At 33.6% G+C, this 16,339-nt stretch overlaps 2 protein-coding genes across 3 annotated transcripts; one reads left to right on the forward strand and one right to left on the reverse strand.

The window, feature by feature from the left end:
- The first annotated feature begins 2,511 nt into the window (after positions 1-2,511).
- Positions 2,512-4,992, forward strand: LOC122601327 (protein NLP6-like). The gene is made up of 5 exons (XM_043774097.1): positions 2,512-2,714; positions 3,249-3,506; positions 3,774-3,962; positions 4,065-4,331; positions 4,436-4,992. Exons 1-5 carry the CDS (start codon positions 2,558-2,560, stop codon positions 4,873-4,875), a joined length of 1,311 nt encoding a protein of 436 aa, XP_043630032.1. The 5' UTR covers positions 2,512-2,557; the 3' UTR covers positions 4,876-4,992.
- Positions 4,993-8,553: 3,561 nt separating this feature from the next.
- Positions 8,554-13,496, reverse strand: LOC122601274 (protein NLP7-like). Of its 2 annotated transcripts, none has more exons than XM_043774040.1 (6): positions 13,042-13,496; positions 11,453-12,024; positions 11,012-11,066; positions 10,069-10,941; positions 9,581-9,940; positions 8,554-9,504 (listed from the first exon to the last, which is right to left on the reverse strand). In XM_043774040.1, exons 1-6 carry the CDS (start codon positions 13,370-13,372, stop codon positions 8,993-8,995), a joined length of 2,703 nt encoding a protein of 900 aa, XP_043629975.1. In that variant the 5' UTR covers positions 13,373-13,496; the 3' UTR covers positions 8,554-8,992. The 2 variants fall into 2 exon arrangements, with proteins under 2 accessions (XP_043629975.1, XP_043629978.1); XM_043774043.1 differs by having other exon boundaries at positions 10,069-10,924; positions 11,019-11,066; positions 13,042-13,495.
- Positions 13,497-16,339: the final 2,843 nt, after the last annotated feature.

Consider the following 16,339-nt stretch of genomic DNA (forward strand, 5'->3'; position numbering starts at 1 on the left):
GGTTTTTCTTTTTTTTTGATAATTATCAAAATTTATAACAGACTTAATTAATAACATATATTTTTATATAAATACATAAAAAAAAAGTCAGACCCCTTAAGAAATCGGAACTCGGCCGATCGTCCACTTCGTCTTATGCCTAAGCCCCCATGTGTAAGGTTCATAAAAGAAAAGCTACCTGAGAAATATTTGAGATTCTTTTGATTACCAAATGTTTGAGTGCAAATGACTACAAGGATTGATGGACAAAACCAAAAATAGAGTGGGGCATGTGGATTTTCTCTAAAAATATTATTGGGAAGTCTTTGTCAATTAGGTGGGGCATGTGGATTTTCTCTAGCATTTAGCTTGTTTCCTCTAGAATGATAGTGGGACTTCCACTGCCGGTCATGCCCTCAATTGACTGTACTGGTGATGTGGTCGATCTTCACCGGACAATGAATGAGTCCAATCACCATTGTTGTTAAAAAATATATATATTATTGAAAGAATTCTTAAGAAATTCATATGGTGCGGTGGTAATATGGTACATGGTAGGCAAATGTGACTTGAAAGATATTGGCAAATCAAAAGATTATACAGGACTTTCTGCCGTTTAAAAATTTAAAAAATATATATATATATATATATATATATTATACAAGACTAGGATTAAAGAACATGCATAAGTGAAATGAGGTTTTGCTCGTTAGGCATGTATGAAATATTTGTAATAAGCATGATACTCTCAAGGTAAATTTGTATTTATACAAAAAGATTGAAATTTATATGGAATAGTAAATTAAAGATAGTTTGCGATCTGACGTTGGAGAAGTATGGTGAGTCCCTAAAAGGGACATATGGTATTTAATGAGTCCCTAAGCAACTACATTAAGGAATGGTTAATGAGGCTAATCTCAAAGAGTGGAGGTGGAATTGACCTCTAGGATGAACAGTTATTGATGTAAAAGTAATTAATGTAGATTAAGGGTAGTGTTGTTAATACAAGAGTTAAACGATATATGTTGTAAATAATTACATTAATAATATTATAGTTATTTTAAGTGAAGATATTTAAATCAGTAAACAAATATATAGGGGCATTATAGGGTTTTTAAAAACTTAGCTGAATGTTGGGAAAAACAAAGGAACAAATGCTTTATAATATAGTATAGATATGTTCGTCTTCTTCCTTGGATACCTGCAAGTTTGAAATACATATTGAACAAATTTTTTTAAACTCCCTCAGATACCATCTGTCATCAGAAAACAAAAATAAAAAAAAACTCATTAAAAACTCAATACACCAATTCTTCTAGCGTGGTGGTGAATATTGGGGCCAATACGCCGACATCTTTAACCAAAAACGTCGGAAGCACGACGTATTCATCCTAATGCATTGAGAATACACTTATGGTTTAAGTGTTGTGAAAAATGCAACATGTGTTTTTATGATAGGGAAGGAGAGGAATGCAAGAATCTTCAATAAAAAATAGATAAATCACTTATATTTACTAAATTATTTATCTGTACTATCTTATCAAGTAGATCCACTTTTGAACTTTTAACTTTTCAACATTTAACATTCATATAATATTATTTCATATAATATCATTAAAAGAAATCTTAACTACTCATTTTTTTTCTCTCTCCTCAAATCACAACCACTTATTTTTCTCTTTCTTCCATAAATTATTTTATTTCTTTAATTCATTCAAAATATTTTATTTCAAAAAATATACATCGATAAATTATAAAAATTATATGATTGTTATTAAAATTTCATGCTCTTTCATTAGAGATGTCATTCGATATACTTTCGACGAATTTTTATATTTCGAGGGCGGAGCCCGGACGGCTAAGACATTTGACTATCACACTTTATAACCTATCACCTCTTATTTTCTAATCATACTCTATGACCTATCACCCCCACCATCTCACCGCCACAATGCGCGGGTACGTGTCTTAAAAATGTCAATCAATAGTGATTATGGGGTTGTTATGCACCTAACTTTGATTAAAAACACCTCACATACCAATATTTTAATATTTTGGATAAATGTTTGGCCCCCCATAATTTTTATGGTTTAAAAAAAGGTATGTGAAAGTTTTTCACCTAACTTAATGTCTAACGGCCTCATATCCTTTCCCCATTCTAAATTTTGTCGTTGTGAATTTGAGATAGGTTTACGTCTCTACCGTTATAACGACGTTGTCAATGTCCCTTTGCACTTGAGGGCATTCTCGTCATTTCATCTATCACTTCAAATTTCAAGCAAATCCCATGCTATGAATTTCACGGCGAACTTCCGGCGACTTAAACAATCCAACTTCAAATCCAAATCAACATTCATTAATTCAGCCTCTCATCAAAAAGCTAAAATCATTTACATTTAAACTAATCGAAATAAATATACACAATAATAATTATTCTTACAAGACCAAAATCATATACAATTAAACTGATCAAAAAATATATAATAATATAATAATAATTATTCTCAAACACACACTTAAAACCCTAGTACTTAAATAGCTGACTGATCTTTCTTTCTCACAGAATAAACGTGGAACGATGGCTGTTGAATTACTAGAGACTTTGAAAGAAGCTATTACCACATACACCGCACTTTCACCTAACACTTTCTTCACCGTCATCGCCGCCGGTATCGCCGTCTATTATGTCTTCTCCGTTTTATTCGCCGCCAGATCTACGATGTTTCTCAAAGCAGGTATACTTTTTGACTCTTTTTATTTTTACTTCCTTTTTTGCTGATATTTTATTGATTTTTATTTATGGATTTAACTACTACTAGTGGGTTTGTGAATCCGACCACCACCATCACCTCCGGCCACCTCCCCTCACCACCAACATCCGGTCACTAGTCACCACCAGTCCACCACCGTTTTTTTGTTGTTGTAATTTTGGAGAAATAAAATGGAGGGGGATGTATGTGTCTGTAATTCTGTATGTATATATATACATATATATATTTTTGGAACTACAAAAATCATCCTTGTGGTTTTAGTATTTTCACGAATCATCCCTCCTATAAGTGAAATGATGAAAATGCCCTCACGCGAATAACCCGCCACAAGGACGAGAAGAAAAAGAGTCATTTTTTGCTTCAGGAACGGAAACTCATATTTCCGTACCACCACACGACGATTTTTGTAATTTACCCCAAAGTAAAATGATATAAAAATGAGTGAGATTGAATTTGAGTAGATTTCATCACCAATCTCTATATCGGTTTTTGGTGTAGAACCAGGTGATGAATCAGAGGTTGAGAGTTCTACACGGACTGAAAAGAATTTACAAGAAAACGTACTACTTCCTATACCTTCGGCGAGTGAAAAGATTGAATTTGAAGAGATATCATCACCAATCTCTTTATCGGTGAATGAAATGCAGATAGTTGACAATTACATGGCACCTTCGGAACAAACGTGCACGACCCTATTACCTCTAGAAGTCACTGAACGACTGATTGGCATTGAAGAATCTACACAAAATCATAATGGTAATGATGAACTTCTATTTATAATTGTTGGACTTCTTAGAAGATTCTGATTGGGATATTGTTGACCCCTTTGGCTTGCAATGTAGTTTTATTTTATCAAAAATAATCTTAAACACCAAGTTGGTTTCTGTACCCAAACACTTAAAAAACATTTTTTTAGCCTTCCGAGAACACCATAAGCCATAACCACTTATGAATACACAAATACCAAACAAGTCTTAAAGCTAAAGATCTGCCTGCGAACTTTTAAGTTTGCTTTTGGTGTAGAGCCAAGTGATCAATCAGATGCTCTAGATGTTGAGAATTCTACAGAGTGTGAAAAGATTCCACAAAAAAACATACTATTACCTAAACCTTCGGCAAGGAAATACAAGAGGACCCCAATCATTCTATGTCAAGATGCCATTGAACATCAATATGGGAATACGATGAAGAAGGCTGCGAAAAATCTTAATGGTATGATCCTTTGTTTTAAATAGAACATATTTTATACATGAAGCTGTTGAGCCCTTTGGATACAAAAAAGCTAAGAACTTTTTCTATCGTATCATATTGTAGTTTCAATTTCTACCTTGAAACGCAAGTGCAAAGATTTTGGTATCTCTGAGTGGCAAGGACCTACTGCAGTCAATAAAAAGGTTAATGATTCCAGTCTTCAAAGTGACACAGATGAAGAAGATGTTGGAGCTATTCGAGAACCAGCAGGCAACAGAAACATAGCACCTTCGGCGAGGAAATACAAGACGGCTCCAATCCTTTTATCTCAGGAAGCCATTGAACAACAATACGGGAATACTATGCTAAAGGCTGCCAAAAATCTCAATGGTATGATCCTCTGTTTTAAATAGATCTTCTATACATGAAGCCATTGAGCCATTTGGATACGAAAAAACTGAGAACTTAATCTTCTTTTTCAAATCGTTATGTAGTTTCAATTTCCACATTGAAACGCAAGTGCAAAAAAGTTGGCATCTCAGAGTGGCAAGGACCTAGTGCAGTAAAAAGAAAGGTCAACAATTCTAGTAATCAAAGTGACACGGATGAAGAGGATATTGGAGCTTTACACGAACCCTCTGCAGTCAACAGAAACAAAGATAACCTGACCATAAAAGCAGAGTATGCAGGTGACATGATCAAGTTCCATCTTCACATCATTGAAGCAACATTTGAAACTGTAATGGATGAAATCAGTACTAGGTTTAAGTTGACTCCCGGGAGTTATAAAGTCAAGTATCTTGATGAAGACAAGGACCGGATATTGTTAACTTCTGAACAAGACCTGAGTGATTGTATCAAAACTTCTAGAAGTTCAGATCAAACTGCTGTTCGGTTGCATGTGGAATCTCTACATGATCAATATCCAGTCTAACAGATTAACTCCTTTGACAGATGCTGTACTTAGTTTGACATATAGGCAGCCATTGTTTGTTCAGTCTAATTTCTGTTGTAAATCAATACATAGTTGGAGTCAGTTTTGAGTACCTGACCAGCTGTTTGCTTCTTCGATCTAATTTCTCTTTTCTACTACATACAAAAATTTAACTTGCCAAAGTATATTTTAAGCATGAGGATGGATGGCTTGGCTTTATAATATGTTATAGATATATATATGCATTGTCATCTGGTTTGGTTCTCACTTGGCTACTTAAATTAAGGAGCAAATAATACTGTAGCAGTGTAGCACATATGATACATCCAAATCTGAAAGAGAAGTTTAGGAGGTATAGTCAAGATTATTTTTTGACTTTGACTTCGCATTTGACTTGAGTCATAATACATCTCATTACAATATTAGGCTGTGTCAATAGACAACAATGATCATATACCTCAAGTATTTTGAGATACTGTTAATATTAAGAATCCAAAAGTGATTGTTTAATACTAGTATCTCAATATATGGGCACAACCCGTTGAATATGAGTGCTGTTTCAAGGTCTGTCTGTAATGCTTAACACCTGACGTGTTCATCACATAGTAGTGTTAACATCAGAGTATCTGAGTCTGTAATTCCAATTCAACTACAACTAAAACCCCTCATCCATTTCCTTCTTTAGAGATAAGACCGGAAGGTGCAATGCAATCAGATCGCCTCTATACCCAAAGATCAAAGTATTTTCATTTGGATACATGTGTTATCGTTCTTCTTAACGCTCTAGATCCTGTGTCTGTGTTACCGAGTGTTGTTTGAAGATGTCTAATTGTATTGCTCCTGTGTTAGATGAAGATCAAGGTATTTTCATTTGGAGGTATATCTTTGGATTCATATGTATAAGAATGGCAGCCAATCAAGGTAAATATATTTGATCCCTTGCAAAATACATGTAAATGTGAAGAAGAAAAAAAAAACTAGTGCAGTCTCATTTGTCAACCTTTTATAGTTTCTTGTCACTAGTACCAGATATAACTTTCTTAGACCACTTGTAACCACTTTCACCTACAATTCTTTTCTACCACGTCAGCATCACCTTCTCTTTTTCCCCTTAACCATTCACCTATCATTTGGTCCCCACCTTTATCTATATTATACTTCTATACTATGTTATAAAGCAAATAGGGTTTCAACTTTCAACTTTGAATTTCAACAATGTACAAATGATAATGCATGATGTACCATACATCAATACTTACAACTTTCTCTCTTCTTCATAAATCATTTTATTCCTTAATTCTTTCAAAATCTTTTATCTCAAAAACCGTACATCGATAAATTATAAAAATTATATGGGTGTTCTTAAAATTTCATGCTCTTTCATTAGAGATGGCATTCGATATATACTTTCGACGAATTTTTAAATCCGAAGGCGGGACCCATACAGCTAAGACATTTGGCTATGACACTCTATCACATATCGCCTCCTATAACCTATCACATATCGCCTCCTATATCCTATCACATATCACCTACCTATGACCCTCACCATCTTACCGGCGCAACACGCAAGTACTTGCTCTCGTTTAATTAAAAACACAATACATTTACACTAAAAATAACATATTTTATTTCTATATAAACAAAACTACATTAATATAAATAAAAATCTATAATAGTACGGCATGCTTAGTGAGTTAGTTCACTAATGTTTAAAAAGAAACTAGAACCAAAATAACCGATCATAACATTACTTAAAAAAATACTCAATAACAGATTTATTTAAATAAATGAAATAAACCATAGATGCATTTAAATATGAAATGTACAGTAAATCCCATCAATAAATAAATTTCATACTTAAACTCCACCTCTCTAAATAAATATTACAACTTAAACTCCACGTCTCCACCTCTCCAAATAATAAAAGAAAATATCCCAACAACTCACTGACAAAAAAAAAAAAAAAGACTTGGTAAATGAAATCGCCGATACCCGTTCACCGACTCTCTTCACAGAGATATAGTAACCATTCACTGGTTACATGGCATATTTCACCGACCCACTTAACCAACCTTTACAATTGGTCTTATATGTATATTAAACAGGTTTCAATAATACGAGAGAATTTAGAGAATTTGAGAAGAAGAGGAATTTAGTTTCAAAATCAATCTGATTATACACATCTTATAATGTATCTACTATATTTTAGACCCGTGTTCGACACTGGACACGGGGTTTATGATATTATCAATATTAAATCTTAATATGTTTAATTGATAAAAACTTATAATTTTGAAAAAAATATGGTTTCAAGCGTTATACTTTGCAAGTTGTAGTACAATAACCATAAGTTCGTCACTATCATTATCAGCTGAGACATATTGATGGAATTGTTTGTCGTAGTTTTTCCACAAGGCACGTGCTACAATAATTTCTCTATTTTATAATTTTTTTGAAACCAAATGTACTCATAATGTGTTATTATTATCAAATAAATTAAGAATTACTCGTAAAATATAAACATACTTGTGATTCTATACTTGAAATTCAAGTATATGTGTTTCATCATGATGTGGCCCATAACATGAATATGTTTATTTTCAATCAATGTCTTATGATAATTAGATAACAATTAAGATTGTTTTCATATTTTTTGATAACAATTAAAACTCTTGATTTGAGTGACAATTGTAACTTTAAAAACTTAAATATAAATACTTTTTGTAATTTTTAAAAAAAATCTTCTCAAGTGTTGATGGCTAAAAATAAATATAAATTAAGTATTTAGGGCTAAAAAGTGTACATTATTGATGGAAAATAAAAAAGTGTAAATTAATGAGACTTTTTCTACAAATAAATATAAATACTAATATAATAATATATTTGGATAATAATTATTGAAATTTCTGATTTATAGTTAATCTAAATAATGACATAAGCGAAAATTAATTTGATAAAATTGAGCGATTTGATTAGTTAATAAGTCATTAGTTTAATTGTTTTATAGTATATATTAAGATTAAGATTAAGATTAAGATATAGATATTTTCCTAACCATTTTAATATAACAAACTATCTTTACAACTTGTCATAATCAGTCCCTTTGGTACGATTTATTACACTTATAGCTAAGTACGAGTATAAATTCATACGTAAAATTCACGGTTTGTAAATGATTTTTGGAAAGTCAATCCGAATCTAACGTGCCAACTAAACTCATTTAGCCACAATGCAATTTTTTCGTCAAGTCATAGTTCATTTCGGGTTTATTAACTAATTGATTTTTTCGAAAACCAACTAAACATATTAACTCTTAATCTTTAATTATACGAGTACAATGGTAGGGTTAAAGTATACTAGTGCTGCATTCTACAGTCTACACAGCCTTCCAAGTCACTCAGAGTCATCCCAAGCTTCGATCAGCTTTCATTATATGATAATCTGTTTGGTTCTCTCTTTTCAAAATGTTTCAATTCGTTATACCAAGACAGTTTTGACTTTGGTTTACACAATGTGGACTGCTTGTGTGTATAGCTTGTAACCATTATATTTGTAAATGGCAAAAGAGTAGGACTGAGTTACAAGTTATACTCACCAACTACGCTTTGGCCAAAGTATAACATTTGTAAGTGGTGTTGAAATAAGAATCAGAGACAAACAAAAAAAAAAAAAAAATGAAAAAGGAAAACAACAAACCAATATACAATTAACACTTTCCACCAATAGTATCATCTTATACAACAAAGAATAGGGGAGAATTCCTGCCTAAAATTTGGACAAAGTTGCTATGACCCCATGACTCTACATCTTAATCTTACATCAAAACCCTAACCCTAACATTCCAACGCTAACCCGTTCGCTCAAACAAATTATCAATATTTCCAACACTTCGTTTTCAAACGACCAATATATCACAAAAAATACAAAAGCGAACGCCAAAAAAGAGGTTGTAAAAACAACTTGAGCTGTTTTTCTGTAACTTTATAGCAAAATGGGACATTTTTTTCTGCAATTTCATGTGTCAAATTTTGAAACGTGGAATGCAGAAGGGTTGAAATGTTGATCGCTTGTTTGTGCAAATGAGGGCTTAGCGTGTGGAACTTGCTACTTGTAATTAATCTGAACTCTCACACGAGCTCCCAAGATTGGTCGACAAATCATGAACTAAAAGCCTAATTATATTGCACCCTGATGATATGGACAATTCCACACATTCTTGCAGATCTGCATCGCAAACTATAAGAACCCATTCGTGATCATCATCAAGATACTTTATATCGAATGTACCCACATCTAACTTCAACCTCTTTGCAACTTCCTCTTTCAAATTGACTATACCCGAATTTGCAGCCACACGGAATCTAATTATATCTTCTCTGTAACTTGCCTTTATCGTTATTGTTTTCATATCTGTCCTGGGTATGAAAGGTTGTACCTTTGGAGAAAGTTGTTGAACTTTATCAAGAGGCTCAGTGACAGGGCAAAGATTTGTTAGATCGTGTGAGCTTCCAGCATCCTCAATTAACATTCCTCTGAGGGGTTCTTCAGTTTGTGGAGCTACAAGAGCATCAGATATGGAAAGCTCAGCAGCAACATTCTGTGTTTTGACTTCAGATCGTAGACTTTCTGTAATCAAAACTATGATTATGACATACAATTCAAATATGGTTCAACAAAGATTCAGTTTTAACAAAAGGATTACCTTGGGATGACCTTTGAGAATTTGGGCTACCAGCACTGGCTTCTCTGCTACCAGATGTTTGGTTGGTTGGACCTTGATCGTTCTTTGTATAAGGAGGTTCATATGGTACTATGGACCCAGGTGAAACTTGTTGGTTAGTTGGTGAACCATTTGGAGCCATTGGCCAACAAGGGGAGTCGTCCCCAAGAGGGAGTTGGGTGGCTGCTAATGTTGGAATAGTGAACGTTCCTTCTCCACCTTGTACGGATTCAATCACTCGTTTTAACTTGGTAAGTGAACGGTTAACCTTGTTGATCTTACGAGAAGGCCACCTTGAGATCCCATGTTGTCTACATATTCGTTTCATCGTAGTTGGGCAAACTGAAAAATCAATAATAATAATAATCTCAATAACATTATTCTCAAGACTTAACTTGTCGGGTAAAAGACACTGCTCCTTTTCATAATGGAAATGATAAAAATAAAGCAACAAAACTGGATCAGCATACCTCCAAGATTCTTTGCAGCATCTTTAAGACTTCCTGCAAAATGTTGCTGAAGAACCTCCAGGCTAATTGACTTCTCAGCTTTCCCTCGTTTTCTCTCTGATTTTTTTACTGTGGTAACATTCTCAGATTTCCCACAATTTCCATTTAATGCATTGGGCTCCTTAACTAGCGGTCCTCCATTTGAAATTATGGACTCTGATAGTCGAATTGACTGAACACCAGAATCAATAACATCACCATTCACTGATGGTTTAATAATTTCAACAAATCTACCATCTTCTCCTATTTCTTCACCAGAGGCAACCTTAAGAGTACGGAAATGCTGCTTCATTGAAGTTAGCAGTGACCGCAACATTGTTTGCTGATCATTGCAGTCTACCATATTAGGAGGAAGAAAGAACTCCAATATATAATCATCATCACCTGTGTAACTACTTCTCAAGCAGATTGCAAAAGATCCAACTAAACCGAACAAACGTGCATAATGGACTAATGGGTATTCAGTTTTTCCAAAATGTGTTATGTTTTCACAAAAACATGAACTACGGGTTGCAAAGGCCTGTCCAGCTACCCCTTGGCCTTTTTGCAAGTGATGTTCAGCACAAGCCTCGCGAAATCCCCACATATGAGCATCAACAACATAGAAAGCGACATCAGTTGTTGACATGCATACTTGACCCATACAACTTCCATCAAAGCTGCTACAACTCTTCTTGAAGCCACCACCATAGGCTAGGACACTTCTGTGCCTGCACGGGACCCATGTTTGAGCCAGCGGAAAATTATGAGTCTCACAAACCACTGCTAATACCTCCAGGATTTCAGCTAGGGCTTGTTGTCTACTTTCATTACATATCTGGGGTACAGAAAAAACTAGATACATATTGAGATTTGTTGAGGGAGAAAAATGAATATAAAAGAATCAACTAATATTTAATCTTACTGCTTGCCTGCGTATTCGGTGAATCCAATATATTTGAACTTTTTAAATTTACCGCCTGCAACAAAACTGAAGTTGTATTACATATTTTCTCAACCAGACTATCTGATGTGAATAGTATAAAGGAGCTTTCCCATTACTCTTATATGTTTCATGATTATATCATACAAAATTACGGTCCAGAAACTTATGTTCAAATCAGAGAACGTCCATATGGTTTTCAGACAATTCAAATAATACAAAATGTTAACTTTTTTTTCTAAATAACGTAGCTTCTGTAATCATACTAGAGACACCAAACTATTTATAAAAAGTAAAAAAAAAAACATTAGACAAAAGTCTTTCAGGTAACCAAAGCTGTTTTGACCTGTACAAACTTGCCCACTTCAACCCAGTCGTTACCACTAATCATAAGCATATCAACAAGAATATGGGACAACCAACCTCGAGTGCTTTGCAGACTTTATCAACCTCTGGAGCATAATTTATCTTCTGTGAAGTCAAAATCAACTCGAGCACACCAACACACGACTGCCCAGAAGGTTCAAACACAGGCAAAGCCAAGGTTCCACGAACATTATAGCTCAAAGCATGATTAAGCCGTTGGTATTCCTTGTCTGAATAATATTGCACATTCGGAGTCCATTCTGGAAGCTTATGTCTAAAAACCCTACCCGGGAGCCCAAGTACTCCATCAGTTTCACCATCTAGAGAAAACACATACATTAAAGAAGCCATTCTGTACTGATGAAGTCCGGTGCAGTTTGGGTCAAGAACGAAGGGCTGACCAGAGGTTGTGAGCACGTTACGGCCCTTGTTTTTAACAGGTGCCCAAATCTGAGCTAGAACATGTTTTTCACCCAATTCTATGAAATAACGAAGTGCCATTGTCATCCTCTCTTTGATTATACACGCTGCGTCTTGATATTCTGATGGGTTCACCTCCAAAATTGGCATTGGTAACCGCCTTTTCACATCATTGCTTGATTGCTTTTTGGTCTCAGGGTTATCAGCATCTAGTTCAAAAGACAAAAAACCAAAAAGTGAAAGGGTCAAATTCAATCTCTTAAAAGTTTGACAGTCTACATATACATGGGTCAAATAGTACAATAACATGTAAAACTCCAACTACATTATTTCGTTCAATTGTCTACATTTTTAATCATATCCTTCTACTTCCTAAATTTTTTTTGACACTGACTATCTCCAAACAACCCAGCTCTAAATTACAGAAAACCTCACAAGCTTGCTAAAATCGACAATCCTACAGACATGCATACAATCATTGTTGCAGAAAACAAAAGAATTAAACTATACTTACTGGATATATCCATATACACCCAATTGCAACATAACTCTGGGTATTCTAAATGTGAACCAAGTGTTTATTTTCGTTACAGCAAGTGAGCAAACCCGTAAGGCCGTAATCACTTCGAATTTTCTACATCCATGTGTGGGACCCATAAAATTAAAAATGGCAAATGGACATGAAACCCAAAAAGAGATCTAACAAGGTTTGGGAAAAACGGAGAACATAAATGAAGTCTCAACCGAAACATAAACAATATTTTTATTATATTCAGGTGTGGTTCATTTTCAACTTTGGATTTTCATGAAAACAATAACTATATTTTGTAAGCTCAAACATAGCTATACTCAAGTAAACAACTTTTGTTCAACAACTAGGACTTAGACATAAAAAACCCCATTACATCAGCCAAAGGAGGTGACCCGACCCGAAACCATATATCCACATTCCACAGTAACTATCCTTCCCTTTTCAACACTTAAGTTGTTGCTTATTTTCTTGATTTGTGGTCTAACTAACCAAAATCAGTTAACCTCATCACATATTTCCAAATAAATCCAATCTTAGTTATTACATACAATGATCAATCAATAGCCCATACGCTAATACCCATATATACAATTATACATATACATACAATTATAAATACACAAATACAATAAAAACAACAAAAAAATACCAAATTTTGAGCTAGACCCATATTATAAAACCAACAAAAACTCACCTGAAACAAGCCGTTGACCACCTCCAGAAGAAGTCAACGCAAGAGGTTTATTATCAGCATCATTAAGTACATCATCATGATTAGTATTATTATTAATAATAATAGTATTGGTGGTATTAACAACATCATCAGAGAAAGCCCACAAAGGAGAAAAAGATTGTTCAGTAGCAGACAGTAAAAAAGAAGAAGGTGAAGGGTCAGATGAAAAGATCTGGTCAAAACTCCACGACCCATCAAGGTCAAGATCCATTGTCATCATCACTGGCTCAGCCACCGCCAACCCCTTCATGTAAAAGTTGGTTGGCTTGTTTTCTTCTTCACTTTCGGGCATTTTTTTTGATATATAGTTATATATCTTAAGTATGTATATATTTTTGGCGTGGAGCTTTGTATAGATAGATAATGAGGAGGGGGAGGAGGGGGGAGATGGTGGTGGAGGTGATTCCAAAGAATAAACAAAGAATCTAATACTACTACAAGTCGACTTTGTAGTTGCAAACTTGCAATTTACATTTACATTTTTTTTTCCCCAATTTTATATACCTTGTCTCTTTATTAAAAAAATATATAGATTGAGAGTTGAGACTGAAATTTAATGTACAACCTTGCGTGATAAAATAAAAAAAAATGTAATAAGAATACGAAATATGATAAAAATGGTTAAAGAAATCTTAATTAAGCCGTGATTCACAATTGTCGGGTCCACAGCAAAACTCACTAGTCAATTACTGTACGTGTATTTTTGTATTCTATTTCTATTTTCTTGGAGATGATACATTTTTATATGGTTTTGTTTATGTTCAGTGTTGTATGTACAATTTGTTTCTGGGGAGACTTGATCAAATTTGTACTTTTCAAGTACCACAACTTGTTAAGTTTAATATTATGTTTTAGGAGTTTATATTATTCTTTTGTATTAGGAAATCATTTGATGTCGGTCTAGTGATTAATATCGTGTATTTCTTTATAAATAAACAGTTTGAACATTTTTATTATAGAGATGGTAATGTTCAAAGATTTCATAATATACCTTGATTAAGCCGTGTACATTTGAGTAAATTTACTAATTTAGTCTTCAGGATAGCTCGAATAAGAAAAACCTCATCAATCATTACACTCTTGTGAAGGACCTCAAAGTGTTAAATGTACGTTGATATCGACTATATAACTTTGTAGGTAATTGTACATCATTTGTGGACCATATAATGATTTTGGATTCAAATACAGTTCGATTTTACATGGTAAAAAGTGTTTTGTGACTATAAGTGATTAAGTGCAACAAATCCCTTGAAATTTGAATGGTTATATGAAATTGATATCACACTAGAATGTCCGTGCGATACGGCGGTTTAATGTCGGTTGTGACGGGTTATGGTGGCAGTGGCGCGCGGAAGTAGCGGCGGCGGCGGTGTTGAAAGAGGCGGTAGTGGTGGTGACGAGTAGTTTAGCTTATTGATCCAATGTAGTTTTGATGAATTGAAACTCAAACAATATTTGAAATTTAAGTTTAATGTTGAAACTCAAAAGAATATTTACTTTATAATATAGTATATACAGATAGATATGGTGATCTCATCAGAAGTCTTCAACCATTTTCCAGTACAAACGCCCAACTTTGTGGGTTGTGATAAGTATAGCATGTTATAATTGATACCCAAGTGTCTATTGTATTTTTTGGGATATGAAGGTGATCACCACACAACACTTTTTGTTATATACAAAATTATATGTATTATATTATTCAACTATATAATGCACATGAGTGTATGACTAAAAAAGTTTATACAAATCCTTTGAGATGTATGACTAAAAAAGTCCATTAGGGGTTGATTTGTAATACTGGGAAATCTCGATCGGATCGTCAACAATTGTGTGTGCATTAATGGTACAAAATCGTGAAAAGGCTAGTGCTAATGGTAACTGGTAAGCATGTATTCGAAAAGAGAAGTGATATTTGTACCATTTATTTTAATTAATGTATCACAACTGTATATTACTGACTTGCACAGTCAGTTATATAATTTGTACAATGTGGTATATTTATCAAAACTGGTGGTGCGAATATCACTTCTCATTTGAAAATTAGTAATAGGTATATGGAAAATTGTAAGCCAACTTAAAATAGTGTTATTTATACGAGAGCAAGTACCCGCGCGTTGAGGGTGATAGGTCATAGAATGTGATAGGTCATAGGAGGTGATATGTCATAAAGTGTCAAAGCCAAATGCCTTATCCGTACGGGGCTCCGCCCCCGAATTTAAAAATTCGTTGAAAGTATATAAAATAACATCTCTAATGAAAGAGCATGAAATTTTAAGAACATCTATATAAGTTTTATAATATATCGACGATTTTTGAAATAAAAGATTTTGAAAAAACTAGAGGAATAAAATGATTTATGGAGGAGAGAGAAAGTTGTAGGCATTAATGTGTGATATATCATGCATTATCATGTGTACATTGTTGAATTTGAATGTTGAAAAGTTGAAAGTTGAAAAATAGATTTGCTTTATAATATAGTATAAAAATTATAAATAGTTAAAAGGAAGAAATAAAGGTTAATCCAACAAAGTTGAATAGTAGAAATTGATTGATTGTGAGTTTCATATATCATTGGTGGATTCTTATTTTGGTTAATTTATTTCACCTTTTATGTTGGATTTTGAATCGATTTAGCATATATATAAAGATTTGTCACTTTTTGTCATAGAATATTTGTGGTTTGTGTTGATTCATAACAAGTTGACAAAAAAAGCTTTTCTTTTAGAAAACGAATACTCGTAATTTGTTAATCAAATAATGAATAAAATTTCACGATCAAATATCGATACCCCGATGCTTATGTTCTTGGTTTTCCTTTTCAAATGAATAGAGATACGATTTCAAAGATATATGGTCGAATATAATATAATTTAGCATCTTTATAAGAAGCATATAATTTCGAAATTGTTTAGAAACTCCACGTCTCGAAGTCGGTTTTTATGATGTAAGGTTTCTTTGAGACTTTGACCACTATTCATCAAATTATTTGAAGCTACGTGATGACAAAATTTTCCAAATCTCTATGTAGATTTTGATTTCAAGGGTAAGGTTTCAGAAATGGTTTTCACCCTCACGAGTCATTACCTACCTTGCTAGTGATCAAACTTTAAACCCTCACTTCCAGCCATTTTTTCATGGGAAATGTTATTTGTACCACCACTTTTGATTGGTGTATCACAATGTACAACTTTTATAGCTTATTGTATAAACCGGTAATACATAACTTTGATAAATTTATCAAAAACAGTGGTACAAA

The sequence above is a fragment of the Erigeron canadensis genome, chromosome 1, assembly GCF_010389155.1.
Source record: "Erigeron canadensis isolate Cc75 chromosome 1, C_canadensis_v1, whole genome shotgun sequence".
NCBI classification, from domain to species: Eukaryota; Viridiplantae; Streptophyta; class Magnoliopsida; order Asterales; family Asteraceae; genus Erigeron; species Erigeron canadensis.